At 43.9% G+C, this 18509-nt stretch overlaps 1 protein-coding gene across 4 annotated transcripts in view; it reads right to left on the bottom strand.

Moving 5' to 3' along the window:
- tbl1xr1b (TBL1X/Y related 1b) overlaps nt 1-14034 on the bottom strand; it is a 29615-nt gene extending 15581 nt beyond the window's left edge. The window contains exons 1-7 of one of the 4 annotated variants that reach the window (XM_008285012.1): nt 14012-14034; nt 11776-11841; nt 6521-6624; nt 6224-6369; nt 5814-6033; nt 4053-4185; nt 279-420 (exon numbers count right to left, since the gene is read on the bottom strand). In XM_008285012.1, the coding sequence (XP_008283234.1) occupies nt 279-420; nt 4053-4185; nt 5814-6033; nt 6224-6369; nt 6521-6578 (699 nt within the window). In that variant the 5' untranslated portion in view covers nt 6579-6624; nt 11776-11841; nt 14012-14034. Of the gene's footprint in view, nt 1-278; nt 421-4052; nt 4186-5813; nt 6034-6223; nt 6370-6520; nt 6625-11775; nt 11842-12550; nt 12599-13595; nt 13786-14011 lie in introns of those variants that run through there. The other 3 variants (XM_008284853.1, XM_008284935.1, XM_008285096.1) reach the window with 3 other exon arrangements.
- Nucleotides 14035-18509: the final 4475 nt, after the last annotated feature.

An 18509-nucleotide genomic window follows, 5' to 3' on the forward strand; every position in this document is an offset into this window, starting at 1 on the left:
TCCGTTTAAGCAGTTAATGATAGATTCTATATTAGGGCTCATTGAGTGTTGTGCATTGACTTGTACTACTCTGGGAAAAAATAGTTTGCAGCTGAGCAGCATGAAAGGCCTTCTCCCCTCTCTTGTGGGAGTGACTCGCCCCCATATATATGGCTGGAAGGAATGCCTTCAGCAAATGTAGCGGTCACAGGCGCGCACACACCCACACACCGATATATTAGATTACTAAAAACTGCACTCAGTGGGACTCACACGCACAGACAGACACACAAACTCACATTCCAGTCTAGTGAGGTGACGTCTTTGTTGCTGGGTACGTCCTGGCCCCCTTCCCGTATGCAGTGCCTCAGAACCAGCTGGGTGGATCCGCCTGTGCTGTTCTCACTCAGGTTCCAGATCCGTGCCGTCGAGTCCCCGGACCTGCCCGAGGCGAGACAACGGGCGCGTTAGGCACCCGAACGGAGCGGCGGCGTCAAAAATCATTACTGAAAATGTTATAAAACTGACCATCACTGCTCCTGAGTAGGGTTGGGGATTAAAGGCATTTTATCGAACCTGAACCCAAACCATCAAATCCAAAACCTTTTTAAATCCCTATCAAACCTTTTCACATCATCTGTTGAAGAAAAAGGAGAAAGACATTTTACAAGCACAACACTCATTAACGTGGTTCGTGTGGACATTTGCCCCCACATGCAGACCCTGAGATAAATTAGAGGGTTGTTCTCGATGTAATTACGCCGATTCTCCTTTTATATCTCATTTTAAGAGGCACGTCTACACTTAGGAGCAGGACTACTGAACGCACACTGAGCTGGATACTTACCTCTGTTGAGCCATCTTTAGAATTTAAACTGTTTAATTTAGGAGAAAGTCGACTGTAGAAAGATGACGAACCATTCCAGTCCTCGAATATGTTTAGCTTGGCGACCTAATTTCCTCCCAGCATTCTGATCACAGTACGCTTATTTCTCACACGTTAATAATATATTTCTGAATCTCGTTATTTGAATGTTTACAGCTGTGGATTGACTCGGCGGAAACGAGCTGCATATCTCGCTGAATTCAGTCTGATTGCTCAAAAACGTCGGAACCTCGGTCGAGACATGTTGACAAACACCAGGAGGAAGGAGCTGAGAATGTATGACATCATCCTGGCAGATAATTGATTCAATAAGGGGCCTTTGTTTGACTTGGACATTTACAAATTGTTTAACCTTGGCCCTAATAATTAAATAAGAGCAGAGTGAAATGCCATGTTTGCGGTTAGGACCAATCAGCTAAGAGGTACACGGTGCACAGAACCCGACTCGGGCCATCTGCTAAAGCCAAAAAAAAAGCCAATAAACACATAGTGCAGGCTGCTGATGGTAAAATGCACACAGATTGTAGCAGCAGACATACTTCTTGTCAATTTATCCGTCACTATGGGCGGGTTTCAGTTATAGCTATTTAGAGAATTTGCTGCTCTGGGTCCAGCTGTTACTGGAAACTCTGACACATTTCCAGCACGAGAGCAGCATTCTGAGATATGCTTTAAACAAACACACATCATCAACACAACACATTCTGCTGTGTTAAGGGACAACCACAGCGAACCAACAATGACTTGTCAACAAAGGCTTGTCTTATGCTGATAAAGGAGGAATGACTTCATAAAACAAGCTCAGTCTTTGCATAAACTTAGGACCCAAATGTTGACAGGTGTAATTAGAGTTTAAAAATTAGCCAGTTCATCAAAGAGTTTGTTTAAAGTGAATTTTGCATTTGGCAACTACTGAGCGAGAACACTACAACCACCAAGCAGCTGCACTGTAATCCTACTGGGCATCTGTCCACCTGAGGACTGGGTATCATTAAGATTTTAACTCTTACTGATGCTGCTTTTCCATCCAGTATTTTAACAGTGCTTTTGACTACGGAGGAAATACAACAGTGGAGGGTTTGTTATATTAGCTTTTGGCTACTGTTAAGAGGGAAAAACTAAATCAAAAACAGAATCAACACAGCTTCATTTTCTATCCTTACAGCTCCTCTTTCACTCGTCATTTTTGAGTAGAAAAATGAACGCAGGACTTTTTAAGGATAAGGTTCTGAGCACTTATTCTGCCACAAACAAAACTGGCATTAAGGCCTCGTCCACACGTAGCAGGCTGTCTCACAAAACGAAGATATTTTTCTACGATTTGGCCTGTCATCCCCACGAAAGCGCAGATTTACGGCATTAAAAACGATCCTTTCAAAGAACAAAGTGAAGAGTTGCGAATCCTCCGTTTATGTGTCTGTATGTGGATGCCAATGACCGGCGTTTTAGGTTTCCAAATGCCACTACCTGCGACAAACATGTTCTTACGTCACATATGCGACCTGTGTTTACATCCGGAAACAGCGTGGACGCCCTCAAAACTGTCCAGGCCCAGATACCGCTCCATGTACAAGAACACAGGCGAAGGACGACATTAAGAGACGGAAGCTTACTCTGATTGGATGGGATTTGGGGAACTACTGCCACCTTAAGGTTCGGCAGTTTCCGAATGTGCTGAACAGCACACTCACGTGGTTAGGTGTGGATGAATTTTTGTTGTAAAAACGAGGTGATAGGTGTAGGGGAGAGGGTATTCGGTTTTATAAAAACCCTGCTACGTGTGGACAAGGCCTGAATTACAGCAAGGGTTAAAATAAAGACAAAAATTGGCTGCAGCCCTTAAATCACTAAATCTCACAGCTGTAGTGATTCAGGGGCACTGAACATTTACTAACACACCTATAGTGGCTGGTTACTCATAATTATTAACCCATGTTTATACAAATGACATAGCCTTGGCACGAGATATATACTATGATGATGTTTCCACTACTACATGCAAAAGACCTGTTGCACTTTTAGCAACAACGATTGTTAGCATCAGCTCAGGTAAAGTTTAACTCTACTTCTGAACGTTTACCTCCCTCTACCATCGTCACTAAGAGCAGTGTGTCTCTGTGCACGAGTGCTGCAGGCTGCACATTTCACACACAGGTTAAGAGAGAGAGATCTTTACTCTGGATCACAACAGAGAAAATGCATCAACTGGTTGGTGAGATGAAGTATGCAGGATTATGAAGCAATAATAAATAGGAATAAATGTACATTTTAGAACTTCTCCTGTGCAGAAGCAATCATGTCAGAGCTCATCAATCTATTGGTCTTTAATGATTAAAACCAGAAATGTGTTTAACACCAGGTTTCGGTACCCACCCTTACTCAGCTTTAAAGTGAACGTGCTTGTTCACAGACAGACACGTGTCTAACAGGTAGCGCCGCTATGAAATCTCACCAGAGGCGAGTTGTTGCAGGAAGATAACGGTGTCAACATGAGCAACAGTTAGAGAGAGAGCCATCCAGGGAAGAATGGAGTCACATTACACAGTTACAGCTGGAGGAAAACGCTGTTGTCTATACACCTTGTTGACCAGTGTGTTTGCAGTGACCGTTTGGACCGGGCCGACAACCGCCAGTCAGATAGAGAGAAGAAATCCGACACCAAAGCACTTTTAAGAGCAGAAAAATGCTGTTCCAAGAGTGGAGAGATCGGCTGCAGACCGAAAGGTGCCAATGTTATCAGGTAAAGGTATTTTGTTGACCTGACTTCGGTACACACAATAGATCGGCAGCACAACGGCAGAAACAGCCACTCAGTCAGCAGTCCTTGTGCAAGCAGATTACACTGCAGTTGTCAGACATATCCTTCTTGCTCAATACTGTAGTGACTCCATATTAATCATTTACACTGAAACAGATCAGAGACTAGACACCGAGTTTAAAACTACTCAAATTTTCCTTTAAATAGTTGTGGTCCATGAGTACATTTGTAATGCCTCAATCTACTCTTGACCACAAACAGGGCCAGAGGAGTCGTGGTGACTGCTGCTGACCATTACATCTAAAAATGTGACAGCAGTGTGACTAATATGAATTAACACATTAGTCAACTTGACTCTCCCTGTGAGAATTACACTTTTCCAGCCACTACATGAGCAGCTACAGATGTGGGGACGGAGCTGATACTAACCCAGAGGCAAGGAGGTCGTTCACCGGGTTCCAGGCACAGATAAAAACTTCGGACTCGTGGCCCCTCAAGACCATGGCTTTACTTTGGGGGATCTCCACGTCCCTGTCCACCTCCATCATCTCTGAGTGGTGATCTACAGGAAAGAGAGACAAAAACATAAAGTTTACATAACATGATTGATTAACTGCCTCGCTGTGCTAAATGTAAGGAAGCTGCAATGAAATTACAATTTTCAGCCGAATGTAATGAATCACCACTTCCAGTAAAAGAGCCCATTACCCGAGAAATGAATAACTAATGTTTCCCAACACCAACGTTTTTATTGTGGAAAGTACATTAACAACGAGGCAAGCAAAACTGCAAAACATTTAACAATGGCAGAGGTTCATAATGACAGCGTGACATCATCTAATTACTACGACCCGGACCAGTCCCACAGCAGCACACATGTACGTCACTCCTCGGTCCTAATTCAAACAGAGCAGCGACGCCAGCGTTTCTTAAGAAGATTTAAGTAAACGGTGCTGCGCTCGGCACACTGGACTGACCAGCTGTGGAACTGAAGAGCCAGCTGTGCTGTTGTCAAATGGCTAACACCGCTGTGTCCACACAGAGGGAGCTCAGTGTCGAGGCATTCGAGCACCACAAGAGTTTGACAGCTATGCATTTAAAACACAGTCAAATGAATGTAAAACATAAGATGCCCTTTGGGTTGTTCACAGCAAATCTGAGCTTCTCCCTAAAATGGAAGATACAAGTGATCAGCCCCATGTTATTATTATGTTGTTATTATTGTGCACGTTCCGACCTCAAGAACCACTCCTGTAGAACCTCTTTCAGCGCCTTTATCCTACACCGGGGTAGGTACTCCTGAGCAGCCTTGAAAACTATTGTGCGGGACTCGACATTGACGCGCAGAAGACAAATGCTGATTGGTTAAACTGGGAGCTGAGAGCACGGGTAATTTTTCTGCCCTGTCGGTGTCCTTCTTGGGTAGCAGTTTTCTTCTCTCCAACATCGACATCAGTAAAGTAAAATTGGCCCTACAGGCTAACAGAACAAACCCTCCACTGTTACAGTTCCTACACAGAACTGGACTCACATTCAGTAACTGTTCTTTATTGATCTTTTGACACATCAAGTGCCGCATCGGAAACTGAAAAAGCAAATTACAGGAGCATTCCTATAAACGTTGGTGCTACCTTGCACCGGGACCGAGTTCCTGCATTGGAAAGCTGAGAATTAGAATCTAAATCCACCCCTCAGCAGCCGTTTTTTAATTTAATCTAATGTTCAGTGTAATTGTGAATAGCGCAAAAAGGCAAACCAGACCATAGTTTTCCTTTCACATTCAAACAAAGAGTCTTATGCTTTGTTTGCAGCAGCTGCATTTGGTGCTCATAATTCAGACTATTACAGACTATGACCCTGATGTTCAACGCAAGGACGTACTTTTGTTTACAGATAGATGGAAACTTCCCTGCAGCCGTGATACACATTCTTCACATTTTTAACCAAAGTTAGGAAGGAGTTTTACCTCATAGCTTTGCTTATGCGTGGGATATAAATGTAGGTCATACTATCCTGCACCAAGTTACAGAACTGAAGTGTTTTGGGCAATGTGTTTAAAAGGATAACGTCAACACTGTTTCGTGGTGTAACCCCGTACCAAAGCAAAAATAACATCCTGCCTAAAACAAGGAACCTGCGACTGGTTAAGAAGCTGATTCAGAGGTTGTTTACGACCACGAGCTAGCTTACTGGCTAAGGCGTGGGATCCGTTTTCCTCCCCGTTGGCTGCGCCCTCTCCGTTCTTGGTGCTTCCCTGTGGCCCTGTGCTGCTGCCACTGCCTGCTGCCGCCTGCTGCTGCTGTGCCAGCTTGTCTCTGTAGGCCTGCTGCCTGGTCTGGACCACATCTGGCATCACAGCGTCGATCAGAGACAGCGACTCGATGGGTCGCCCGTCAAATAAGGTCCCGTCCTGCGCAGACAACACATGATGTTATACAACCGAAGTCGCTGGACATTACCGTTAATCACTTAAACAATAATGGAAAAATATTTAACACCACATAAGCCAACAGACACAAAAAAGGTGATGGTGCACCTCTCCCCGGCATTATATAAATTTCCACTAATTAGTAGCTGACGTTGTGAAGATGGAGCCTGACCTCATTGATGCTGACTTCAGCCTCCACATACTGCAGGCCCTTCTGGATGATGGAGATGAGGGCAGCAGGGGGCACCAGGGCTCCATTGATGTTGGACTGGCTGATGTGGCTCTCTATGCCAAAGGTGAACGCTGAATGGGAGAAGCCTGGAGGAGGAATAGATTATTTAGAAAGTGGTACGGAGTCAAAGTTAATTTAGGCAGGAGCAGCAGAGTAAAATGCTAAATTTTTAAACTGGTGCAATTTACAGCCACTGCAGAAGTAAAAGAAAAAAAAAAAACATGCTATTGGACTTACCTGACTCTTGCAGGTATCTGTAAACCAGGAAATTAACCTCATCACTGCTTATGCTCATTTTTAGTCCTGGTGATTAAACCATTGGGTCAGCACAGGATAGGAGCCTGCGAAAGCAAAAACACAGCAGACAGATTTGATTAATTAAAAGTTAATGGAATTACACACCACAGAAATTAGCTACAAGTTAAGCTAAAAAAACAAGTTGGCATTCTGGGGCACAGAGCCAGGTGTAAAAGAGATCTATCACACACACACACAGAGACACACACACACAGACACACACACACACACACCAAGGATGGTGTTACACTTCAAGTTAACTACTAAACTGGCACACATGATGAAAACAGAGAAGAGGAAGAGGTTAAAAAAAAAAAAAAAAAAAAAAAAACATCACCTTGCTTGACCTAGATCTTGCAACTTCAAAAACAGAGAAGTAGGCAAAAGAAAATCTGATAAATAACAGCGTCTCGTTCCTACTTTTGGTGGCTGTAGAAGCCTCCTGGGTTTAGGCCGGGCACCAGTTTCCATTCATTAACCTACAACTGGAAATAATTACCCGCAGTCTTCACGAGTCGGGCTGGGTATTTTGGAGCAAAACGTCTGGAATAGACGGGCCTTAAACCTCAGCAAAAAACCATCCTGCAGTGCTTGTGTTCGCCCTCCATATTTGTTCATGCAGAACCCGCACTGTTTAAATGAGACTGTGGAAATAAACAAGGGGTCTGGACGAGGGACAGAACCTCCACTGTTTTCACCGTGCCAGCCTGCTGAAAAAGTCAACATGTCTCCTGCCGCATCCCAGAGGCTGAGATCCAAGACCAACTGAATCAAGAGGCCTGGAATCTAGTAAAAGCCCTTCCACAATCCCTAACAAGGTGGTCAGAAAGTCCTGATTGCTAGTGTTTCTCTCAACAAAACACTACCGCTAGAACTCAGCAAAACACTTGATAAAAATGGGAATATCTCACCCAAAACGTTAAAGATACAACCAACAGTAACAGATGCCAACATTTCTACCCGAAACACAAAACAGGAGCTGCCCCACGGCACCGCAACCGTACTCATGTTCTCCGCTTTCCATTTTGTTCAAGGTTCAGTATGCTCAAGGCACACTGGAAGCCTGTTGATTTAGCACTCTTGCTTATCTGACACGAGCCCGGCTTTCAAAGGGTGCCGACAAAATGTCATCACCATGCAAGTGACGCAGGAGCAGTGAACGGGGTCAGGGCTCAGTTACAAGAATAAGTCGCTCATCTCATCTGGCTGGCTCCATGTCCGATACACAAATGTTGTTTTTAAACATCGGTGCTTAGTCAGAAGCGCTGACAATTTGCTATTTACATCATTAAGGTTTAAAACAAGCGGCGTTTCTTTTCTCGTGGGAGGGATCCAGCTGCTAGCTCAGACGAGGGAGCTGCACATGAAAACGAAGCATCCTCACCTGACTGAATGATATCATACAACACTATCAGGTGGAGATTTGTTCAGAAAGCATTCGACAGACTAATTAGCTGCGTGGAAATCGGGCCGAGCGAGTGGCTGCCAGAGCCTCTCAGCTAACTTTCAACTTCATGTGATCAAATTTTAATGTTCATCAGCTTAATAGTTGAGTCGTAAATCCTGCAGATCTTGAGCGGTTACACTAAAACTGAATCAAGCAGCTCAAATGGAGATAGAATTTGTAACGTTAAACTCGTTGACACTTCATCTAACGTTACCGCAAGTCCACGCTGCATTTCCACTGCGCCAATGTAGGTCTCACGCAGCGTGAGTCTGCAGTTTTTAACCGACATCCATCTTTGTTGTGTTTCTAATTAGGGTCCGAGAACACCAGTGGAAGGACCCTGTTCAAACCCTTGTGATTATTATTATTATACACCATAAAGAAATGCATTTTTGAGGGTCTAAACATCCCCCAAAACTCACCAAAGTCGCCACACACACACCAGAACTGGTGAAAAAAATTCGATATTTTACAGTACTTGGACATGTCACTGCCAAAATGGCTCCACAGCGCCCCCTTGAAAATTTCAACGGAGTCCTGTCAGAAGCACGTTTGACCTAGAGCTACGAAATGTGGTAGGCATATAGAGCAGGGCAGGACGAACAAAAAACTTGACGAGTGCCAAGCTCTAAAATGCAACACGGCTCAACTGCACCCCCTACAATATTTCAACAGAGTCCCCTCGGGGCTACGTTTGACTCAGAGCTACGAAAATCGGTACACATGTGTAGCAGCTAGGAACGCACAAAAAAGTCAATCAGCGCCAAGCCCTAAACCCAACATGAAGTCCGCCATTTTAGAAACGGACACCACCATAAAACGCCATGAAACGGGACGTGCTGTGTCACTGAGTCCAAACCATTGTCAGCACGCCACGGCACACACGCCGCCTCCGCTCGCCATTAAACAGGAACTGGCGTATAACTAGGCTGCACGTGCTCCGATCTGGCCCAAACTCAACATGTCAGATCAGAGTCCCGCCCGGAGCGTGTTTCTGCCAAACCCTGATGTGTGTGAAGGCCGACAATCGCACAGCGAGGACCCGTCCATCGCCGCCTGCGGTTTTAATTTAGCTTGAAATTATTTCCAAAGGCTCTGGCTTCTTTCAACTGAGATTTTCATTGAAATGTTCTTTATAGTTTAGGATGAGGCTTAATCCACATCTGGAAAGTGGCTCAGAGTGTGCTAATTTCTTGCTAACCAGCACTAATGTCGAGCTTTGGATTATTAGCGATGTTTAGGTATCAAATTCAGTGTGTGATTGAGAACGGGGCTGAGCAGAATTTAATACTGGACTTTTGAGATTAAAAACCTTTAAGCCTCACTCACCCTCATCACACTGATGGGTTTTACAATGACCACCCACCAAATGTTCCTTAATAGTTTACACAGGTGTGAAAGACAACAAGTGAGTCAACTGTACAAACAAAACAGCCTGCCAAAGACTCCCCGCGAGCACAAATGTTTTTTACAAGGAGCGATTTATCAGTATATTCTTACATAAATACAACATGCAATTAAAAACCATTAACACCAGTTAGACGTGATGGTTTCAGTGACCCATGATAGAAATTCCAGCGTATTCAACCAGTGGCACACTCCACGAAACCGGAGTTGCACAATCAACCTCAGCTCATTCTCGAAGCAACAAGGCATGCTGTCTGCAGGATTTTTCATAACATTTACATTCAAGTGCACACTTCAACTGATTAAAGCTGCAAATGGGTTACTTCACAGGGTTTTCCCCGCCATAAAAAGGCTTAGGCGCAGCGCCCAAGTGTTTCTGCGGAGCAGCTTAAGCCCAATGACCGTAAAAAGACATTTGGGCAACATATCATACTGAATGTAAAAACACCAGTGAGGGTTCTCTGAGAGGAGAGGTGGACTGGTCTCAGAAGGAAAGGTAAGCTGGCAACACGGACAGCCTGCAAATCAGCAATCTGAGTTTGGACAAACATCTGTGTAACTGGTGCGTGATCAAACAGCTGACTGGAAAATCTCTCTGCATTGTCAGCGATAGACCGTATTTATAGTATTTACAACCACAAACTCAGACAAACAAACTGTCAATAAGGTAAGCTTAAACAAAAAAAGGAGTAAATTAAATACAAACTTTTCTTTCGGGGAGTATTTCTTGTGGATGACAGCAAGAGCAAATAGACGATTTAACGACTGTAGCCTATTTCACAATTAAACAACACAGATATTAAGGTGATAAAACGACAGCAGAGCGAACGAGCAATAAACACTTGATCAATGCATTAGATGCAAACTGCCATAAAACCACATCACAAAGACATAAAGATCACTTCCATAAACAAACCCCTAGCATGCTGCCTCTCTGGCTCATAAACAGCTACTTATATCCCATAATAATGGAGGCCCTTTGCCTCCAGTCACTCTCCCTGCGGCTGCCATCCAGGTCTCTCAAGGCACACTAGTCCACCGCCCCCTGAGCCTCTCCTCACCTTCGTCCACACCCACAGACCTCCCCTGCTGGATGCACCTTACAGGACAGGCTCCAGGGTCTAAGAACACCCACGACCCTGGAGCCTCACACCACCTGAGTGGTAACGGCCTGACGGACTTGATGTCAGGGTGCACACAGAGGTCGGAGCAGAGCCTCCCCCCGATGGTACCCAGTCCAGGCCAGCCAATCATAACCTTGATCTCAAAGGGTGACAGCCTCGCCCTGGTCCCCCACTACCCCAGGGTTTCCTTGCCGACTGTATTTGATGTGTATCAGGATGAGAGTTTTCTGTTGTCCTTTTTCATTTTGTGTACCTCGTTTACATTTTTATAAGTGTGTGTGTGTCTTCCATTGTTGTGATAACAGCAACACGCTAAAAGGATTAAATTCAAAGTAAACATTTATCTCCTGGTCTTTATTAAAAACAGGCCATTTAACATGTCTATTAAAATAAAACATTTTACTGCGATAGACTTTCAGCTTTATTGATCAGCCCTAACAGATATCAGAGTACTGGCATACATTATCCAGCGTCGGTAGCTGAGTATCTACTGGGCCTGGAAGCTTAACAACGTAGGCTGTGTTCATACATAACGCCTTTTTTGTCACGAAAAACTCTCGTCAAAGCCTATTTTTCTCATAAAAATGCAGTTAGGAGTGTCCTTTGTTACATAACTTCTACAAATGTAGAATTTCTGTCAAAGAAAACACAAACACCAACTGGAAACCTCCGAGGAATCACCTAATTCTACTCCTCAAATGAATATTGATGACATAACACGTTTATTCTTCAAATGTGTACAAGTTAAAATGATCTTCAAACATGTTATTTGGTGAGATGAATAGGATTTTGACTGTAAGTACCATGTTGCCATAGTGTTGCCAGCTTTCCTTGGCAAACACAAACAAGATTACTGAAAAATACGACTAAAAATGTAAATAACTTAACATTTTTGAATCCCTCGACCACTACTTAAGACTTATGAACACCTCAAGACAGCTCTCCCTTCAGGTGTTTGAAGAAGCATGATTTTTTCCAGGACATATTAAACATGTTATGTACGATCCTGCACTTTTTGGGGACATTCCTGATTCAAGCCATCCTCTTGTCTAAATAACTTTGGGCTTCTTGTGCACCATTCAAAACTAAATCATCTTCTCTGTGTGACGCCTGAGACTTCATAATAGTGATGTGCTCTTCCACAGAGCAGCTCAAGAGTGAAGACATGTAAAAGAAATTAAAACATGACAATAAAAAAAGAGAGAGAGATACACTACCCATGTGATCAAGATATCTTTAGAGGTGCATCATGGCTCTGGTGTCCTCAGCAAGAACTCTCAGCCCTGAAGAAGGAGAAAGAAAATACACATTTACATTAGAAAAATTATACAGATTGCATCGTTTCTCCAGTGTGTAAACACTTGCACTCAAAATGTTATCTCTCTCATCTACACATAGCCGTATTCTTATCAGTCATATTACAAACATAAATAATAATCATTCATTCCATTCAAAAGCTGCAGCTTTTTTGTATACTCTTTTGTTTAATACTTCAGATCACCTCTCCCATCATATGCTGCAGTGGAAAGATCTGTTCCAACTTTCCAAGAAACGCCTAACTAACACCTTTAGCATGTGTAGCAGCAACGCAGCACAAGAGCCACACAGGCCCTGCCAAACATCCACACAGGACAGTGTCTCCGTATCAGTGCCGTGACAAATTACAGTAATTAGAAGAGACATTTTAGCAGCAGCGTGTCAGCGACTGGGTGAAAAGGCAGCCAGAGGAAAGTGCTCTGAACGAAGGGGCGTGTCACCAAACAATGAGAGAAACTGGGTCAGCAATGTAAAAAGCCAAAACAACCAGTGGTTATATTTATGCCACGCATGGCTTGAATATCCTTGAATGATTGCAATTAAAACACAATAAATCAGAATTGTCCCAGTTGTGTTTTTTTTTTTTTAAATTTTAAAGCTACATTTTAGACATTTGCCGCCTAAAATAACAGTCAATCTCTTACTAATGGTGCTGGATTGCTGAGTGAAACCTACACTGTGATGTTTTATATTCAGCTGAGCAAATCAGATCTGGTTTTGTCGCCATTTCAGAGGACACGCCGTCTATGTGCCTTCTTACGTCTGATTGATGCCGTGCAAGTTAAACACATGCAAGTTATGTCACCATGCTAATCTGCCTGCAGCTAAATAAGCAAGATAGCGCGGCCAGCTACTTGCGGAAACACACACTGCCCAGCCCACACACACACACACACACACACACACACACACAGTGGAGAGTGAATGGGCTGAACAAACTTCTGCGTTCACCTACACGTTGTTTAAAGCGGGTAGACACCAGCCCCAGTTTAAAGTCACTTATACTGCATTTTTACTGTATTAAAACAAGCTCGAATAAAATGGCTCGTCCCCTGCAAGTGGATTGCAGGAAGGTATCGCTGCACCGTATTTAACAGTAATTCAAGTCTTTACTGCTGCGGTGTCAGACTGACAATTGCCCACATGTCACGGGTCACTGAGTGGATGAGCGGTGGGAAACGGGAACGGGCGTTATCGGCAATTAGATTTCACATAAATTGCCAAATAAACACTCATCACTTTTATTTTTCCTTATTTATACTCCGCTAACTAATATAATTAGTAGTTTATTATTTAAAAAAAAACAAAAAAAAAACATTATAACGCGGCGTCCGGTTTGCACTGCCATTAGCCGAGTAGCGTTAGCTCAGCGGCTAACCTGCGAGTTAACATTAGTTTTGCCTTGGCGGCGGCCGTACCCGTCACCACACATGCCAGTCGGGCAAGGCGGACTACAGTTCAGTTAATTTGATACAGCTCACCAACAATTAGCAACCAAACCAACATTTTACATTATATACACTGGCGTTGCTATTATTGTTTTTGCATAGCAATTTAGTACAACAATGTCAAGTTAGTTTGCTTCAAACTTCATTTGTGACGAGTACCGTAAGGTCGTCAGCCCGCTACCACTCGAACAAGCTGCCAACAAGCTAGCTAGCACGCTAGCTGGCTAAGCCTAGCATGCTATGCTAATGACAGTGTAGCTACAATCTCGTACCTACTTGGATAAAACCTTTCAATTGACGAGATCTTCCACAGCGCTTGTGTTCACGTCAGACCATGTTATCTCTTTAAGCGATTGCACGGCTGATAGTTTTCGCGCGTACATTAACTATCGTAAGGTTATAATATTAAAGCTAAAGCCAGGCGGTAAGAAGCCAGCAACGGCTTCAGACATTAGACACAGTGGAGTGACCCGGCATGCGCAAATGAGCTGCCTGTAACTACTGTTATTTCAAAGCGCCACTCACTAAAGCTCAATATAAAGATTAACCCGTGACAACGGGAGTGGACCGTCCACGCACCGTGTCCTCTGCCGTGTACGGCACCGTGGGCAACTTAAATGAGAATAAAAGACAATTTCTAATTTCGACAGAATTGCCTGTGGAACATAACGCTGTGTCGGTAACTAACCTATTTTCAAAAAAAGCCACCAAACACCAGCTCGTGTTTAGCAAAGGCTGAAAGCAGTCCTCCAAGCGCTGGTTATGGATTCGCTCCTGGTCCGTTTGACACGTTCACGGCGAGATGAAGCCGCATTTCCTCGTTGAAACCGACCGATGAGATGGAAACGAGGGGGGAGAAGAAAAAAAAAACGAGGCCTCTGGAAGTTTGTCCCGCAGCCAAGCACCAGTCATAACAGTGTCCTCGCCCATCCCCCACTACACCCCATTTGCGCGTGGCGAGTCACCACTAGCCGTGGATTAATGACACCCCACCCCCTCTGCTCTGCTCAGTCATTCAGACTGGGAAAGTCAACAACAAGCTTACATCATCATTGCAATCTGTGTTTTACACAGGGTGCTTTTTTCTAGCTGCATACATAATCCATAATCATACAAATTTCCCCACCGCTCCTTAAAATATATATTTTTAAAAACGCTAGGATGTTCACACTGTACTCTGATAAGGATCCACTCCAACAGAAGTCGACCTTCAGAGTTCAGTGTAATGCATGTATCCTCTGTGATTAGTGGATGTCCCCATTTAAGTAGCTGCACTGCTTAGGCCTTTTCTTGTGTGAGATGATGACATATCGTGAAATGCTGAATTGAGGGCCATTAAAAAACTTGTACAACAGCAGAAACTGTGCAGCACAGCTTCTGTTACGCTGTCTTTTCCTGTTACCACGAATAATGATGTCTGATTTGAACACAGATGCAGCATCCCTTCTTTACTTCTCACACTCTGTGCATACTCACAAATACATCAAAATGATGTGTGTGATTATATATGCAGCTGATCACTTATCGCATCCTCAGTGAGCTCTGCCAAAGCTGCCACGGCATCTATAACCAAATCAGTGCTGATAATACAGCAGAGGTTTAACATTTGCATGCAATCAGATGGAAAAAGTGTTAAAGCAGCGTTTATTTGTATAGCCTATCTGATTAGCTAGTGTGCTTGGGTGATGAATTTGTCTGTAGCAGATAATGTATGTTACTGCAGTCCTCTGCTACTTCCCAGCCTCTGAGCTGTTTGATCCTCCCACTCAATAATCTCAGTGCTCATCTGGCTCTTTGTCATCATCCTTGCAACTTGTCCACCAGACCTTCCTGTCTAATATCTCGTGCTGTGAATTCACCATCAGGGCAATGGGATGTTAGAGTGCTTTGTAATTTATTTACTCAGTGAAAAGCTGAGAGGATTCTAACAGGAAGGGCCCTGATGTAAAAAGAAAACAAAACAAACATGGATTGGGGTTAGATTTGGACACAACTGTGTGCAAAATTCTGCAAGAATGAGTGCTGTTTGTCTCCATTAGTTAATTTATGAGTGATTTCCCACATTCTGCCTCTCACTCTCTTTCTCCTCCAGCCAGGAGAAACAGAAATATGTGCTCCATCACACCCACTGTGTGCGGGTGTTTTGGCTGCCAGTGCAGAAATGTGAGGCAAATTCCTCATCTCCGATGCCAGGCTTTACGCAATATATGATTCACTCTAAAGGCAAATATTGTGAATTGACTCACCTCTTCTCTGTGAGTGTAAATCCTACTCATCCATTTTTTTTTAATCTACTGTACATGCACCGTATACAGTACATGAGCATAAGACATGTCTGCGTACATCCACACACCAGCAGGTCTGTTTGTGTCTGTACAGTACAGTGGGTCTCCGTAAAATGTGCTTAGCATTGTTTCCCTCCATAAACGTGAGACTAGAAGGAGTACAGCAGTGTGATATCTGTGTGGGGGCGGGGAACAAATCTGAAGGACAATAACAAGAAAGAACAGGCTTTATCAACTGCCTTAGCAACAGCAGTATTGCCTTTTTCATTTGTGTGCATGTGTCTGTGTTTGTGTATGGAGACGAAAGAAAATGAACAGGAGATTGGTGGCTATTTTTGAGATAAGGACAAGCAATCTGAGGTTTTCATCTTCATCAAAGCCACAAGTAATAACTTGATAACAGCAGCTCTTTTTTTTCTTCTTCTTGCCAACCCCTTAAGATCTGTAGTATCTGCCTCGATCCCTTGTCGCTCATGTGCAAACCAGTCGGTGTAAATGTGTATAATCGAGGCTCAGTTTGACATTCGGGATGCACAGGTGACACACAGACACTAACACCGCTCCCCGTGCGCAAGGTGTTCCATGATAACAGCAGTTTAAATACAGCAACTCGACCACATTCGAGCCACGCGTCACCTCTCATGCATCATTAGCATGATGCATTGTGCGTGAGAAAGTGGGGGTAAAAAAAAAAAAAAAAGGAGGAAAAAGGAGCAAGAGACTGCAGCTCAGCTTCACTGCCTGCTCAGCAAGAGCTATTTTTAGATCCCGAGAAACAAAGAGGCAGAATCGCCTTTCATCCCCCCCGTAACTGTGTTGTTTCACCTCCAAATGTGGTACTTGAAGACAGTTTGCACTCTGTAGCTATGTTTAGGCTTAACCTCAAATAAATACAAATGCCTTTCCATCTGCCCTTGAGTGTTTTCATGCTGCTATATTTGTGCAAATGTCTTCCTGCTGTCTTACTGTATGCAAAAGGGAATGCTGTTTTTGTTTTTTTTTCAAGGCTAAATCCAGGGCCGGGGTGTAATTAAAGGAGAAAACAGCTCTGGAGTTCTCCGGAGGGGGATTGTCTTGTGTGTACGAGCTGGTCATCGGCTGAATGGAGCTCGGAGGAGGCGGCGAGAGTGGAGTGGAGCGCAGCGACTCCTAACAGTATCTAATCTGATGCTGCGACAGACATTCATAATCACACGCACCGAGCGGGGATGAGGAAAGACTGCAGCCAAGATGGCTCATCAGCCGGGGTCAGAGAGGAAAAATACCCCATCTGTTCAGGCTGTTGAGGAAATGACTGCACACGGGGAGGTTGTAGAGTAATAATCGTGTTTAGAAATAAGATGGGAAACCTCTGCAGATTAAATTATGCTGCGATCTTCAAAAGAAAAAACATTTGCACAGAGGTCAAATACTACACCACTATAAGTACGACCTTTAATGTACAAAAAATACAACTGTAATTTACTCTCTAATGCTTTTGAAAATAGCACCCGAGACAATAAAGGTCACGCAGAATGATTCCACCTGCCTTTTTGCTGACTCAAACTGGAGAAATTAGAATGTGGAACACCTACACAAGGTTTTCTCGTCTTTGTCAGATAAAACAACACAGAGAAAGATAAAGGGTGAAGGGAGAAGCGTATGTGACACATCAAGAGAAGCTGAAATAAAACCAGGAGCCTCGTGGTTGTCTGCCGTGGCCTTATGCCATTTCAAAGCTGACCTTTTTCCACACATAATAACATAGATTCCCATAAAATATCACACATCTGCACCCATTTCTACCAAAATAAAATCCCTCAAATTTAAAGGCCTTCCATCCCTTACTGGTAATCAGTCAATCACGTGGAAACCCCCTCCCAAAAAAAAAATAAAATTGATCCGTCTCCAGTTTCTGAGGCTGCAGAGACACCTTGTGGCCACATCGAGCCACGAGTCTCTTCTTTGTGCCACAGTGTCGGCCTGTCAGGTTGCCTATACATACTGTACATTTGTGACATGCAACAGGCAGAGGCGTTTGAAATAACTGCTCCCAAATTCCTCTGTACATGTGCAGCAACAAACATAGCAACAAGCCCGGCCAAGTTATTCAGAGGTACAGTGCTGAAGGCATTGTGCTGGACCAGCTCATTTTAAGCATGAAGGCATTGTATAGGGAACTCATATTACTCACCCAGGTATGGCAGGAATCCTGTTCACTGGCGTTTAAATAAGAGGTAGCCAGCTGCCGTCCCTCGGAGCCCAGACCACGATGGAGAGCCACCGCTGACAGTTGTAAACCAAAGTCTGGATTATCATAACGGCCCCTCGACAAGAGGTAGGACCTCACTGATTGTACTGCTATTCCAAATCAACATACACACCAGGCACATGCAAAAGCTGGGGATTAGTGCAATTTGACTGTGAAAAGAAAGGGATTATCGCAGGTGCTGGAGAGAAACACTGGATAACATCGTAGATAACAGAGAGCATGTGCTTAAAAATGAGCCAGAAAGCCGGGAACACACAGGAGTTTTCAGGTTTCATACATGTGATATTAATTTCTCATCCTCAGTGCAGATTTTACAAGTGACCTGCAGAAAAAAGACGACTCAGAACATACTTCTTGGGAGCCGTGATGACTTCTAATTGGATAATAAGGCACATGCTGTTATTTACTCACTTTGAGGAACACAGTAAAACACACCTAATACAATTACAGATGGATGATTTGGTTTTGACGTTATTTCCAATGCAGTAATTTCAGCATGGCGTACGACCGTGCTGGAGGCGCGCCGTTCACATTATTCAATTGTCAGTCTGTGCACCTCAGGTAAGTGTTTACTGCTTTGTTATGCCTCTGTGGGGAGCCGTGCAGCACAGCATGTGACATTTTTAAGGCAGCAGCGCGAGGGACACGTG

Source organism: Stegastes partitus, unplaced genomic scaffold (assembly GCF_000690725.1).
Source record: "Stegastes partitus isolate 25-593 unplaced genomic scaffold, Stegastes_partitus-1.0.2 Scaffold0, whole genome shotgun sequence".
Taxonomy (NCBI): domain Eukaryota; kingdom Metazoa; phylum Chordata; class Actinopteri; family Pomacentridae; genus Stegastes; species Stegastes partitus.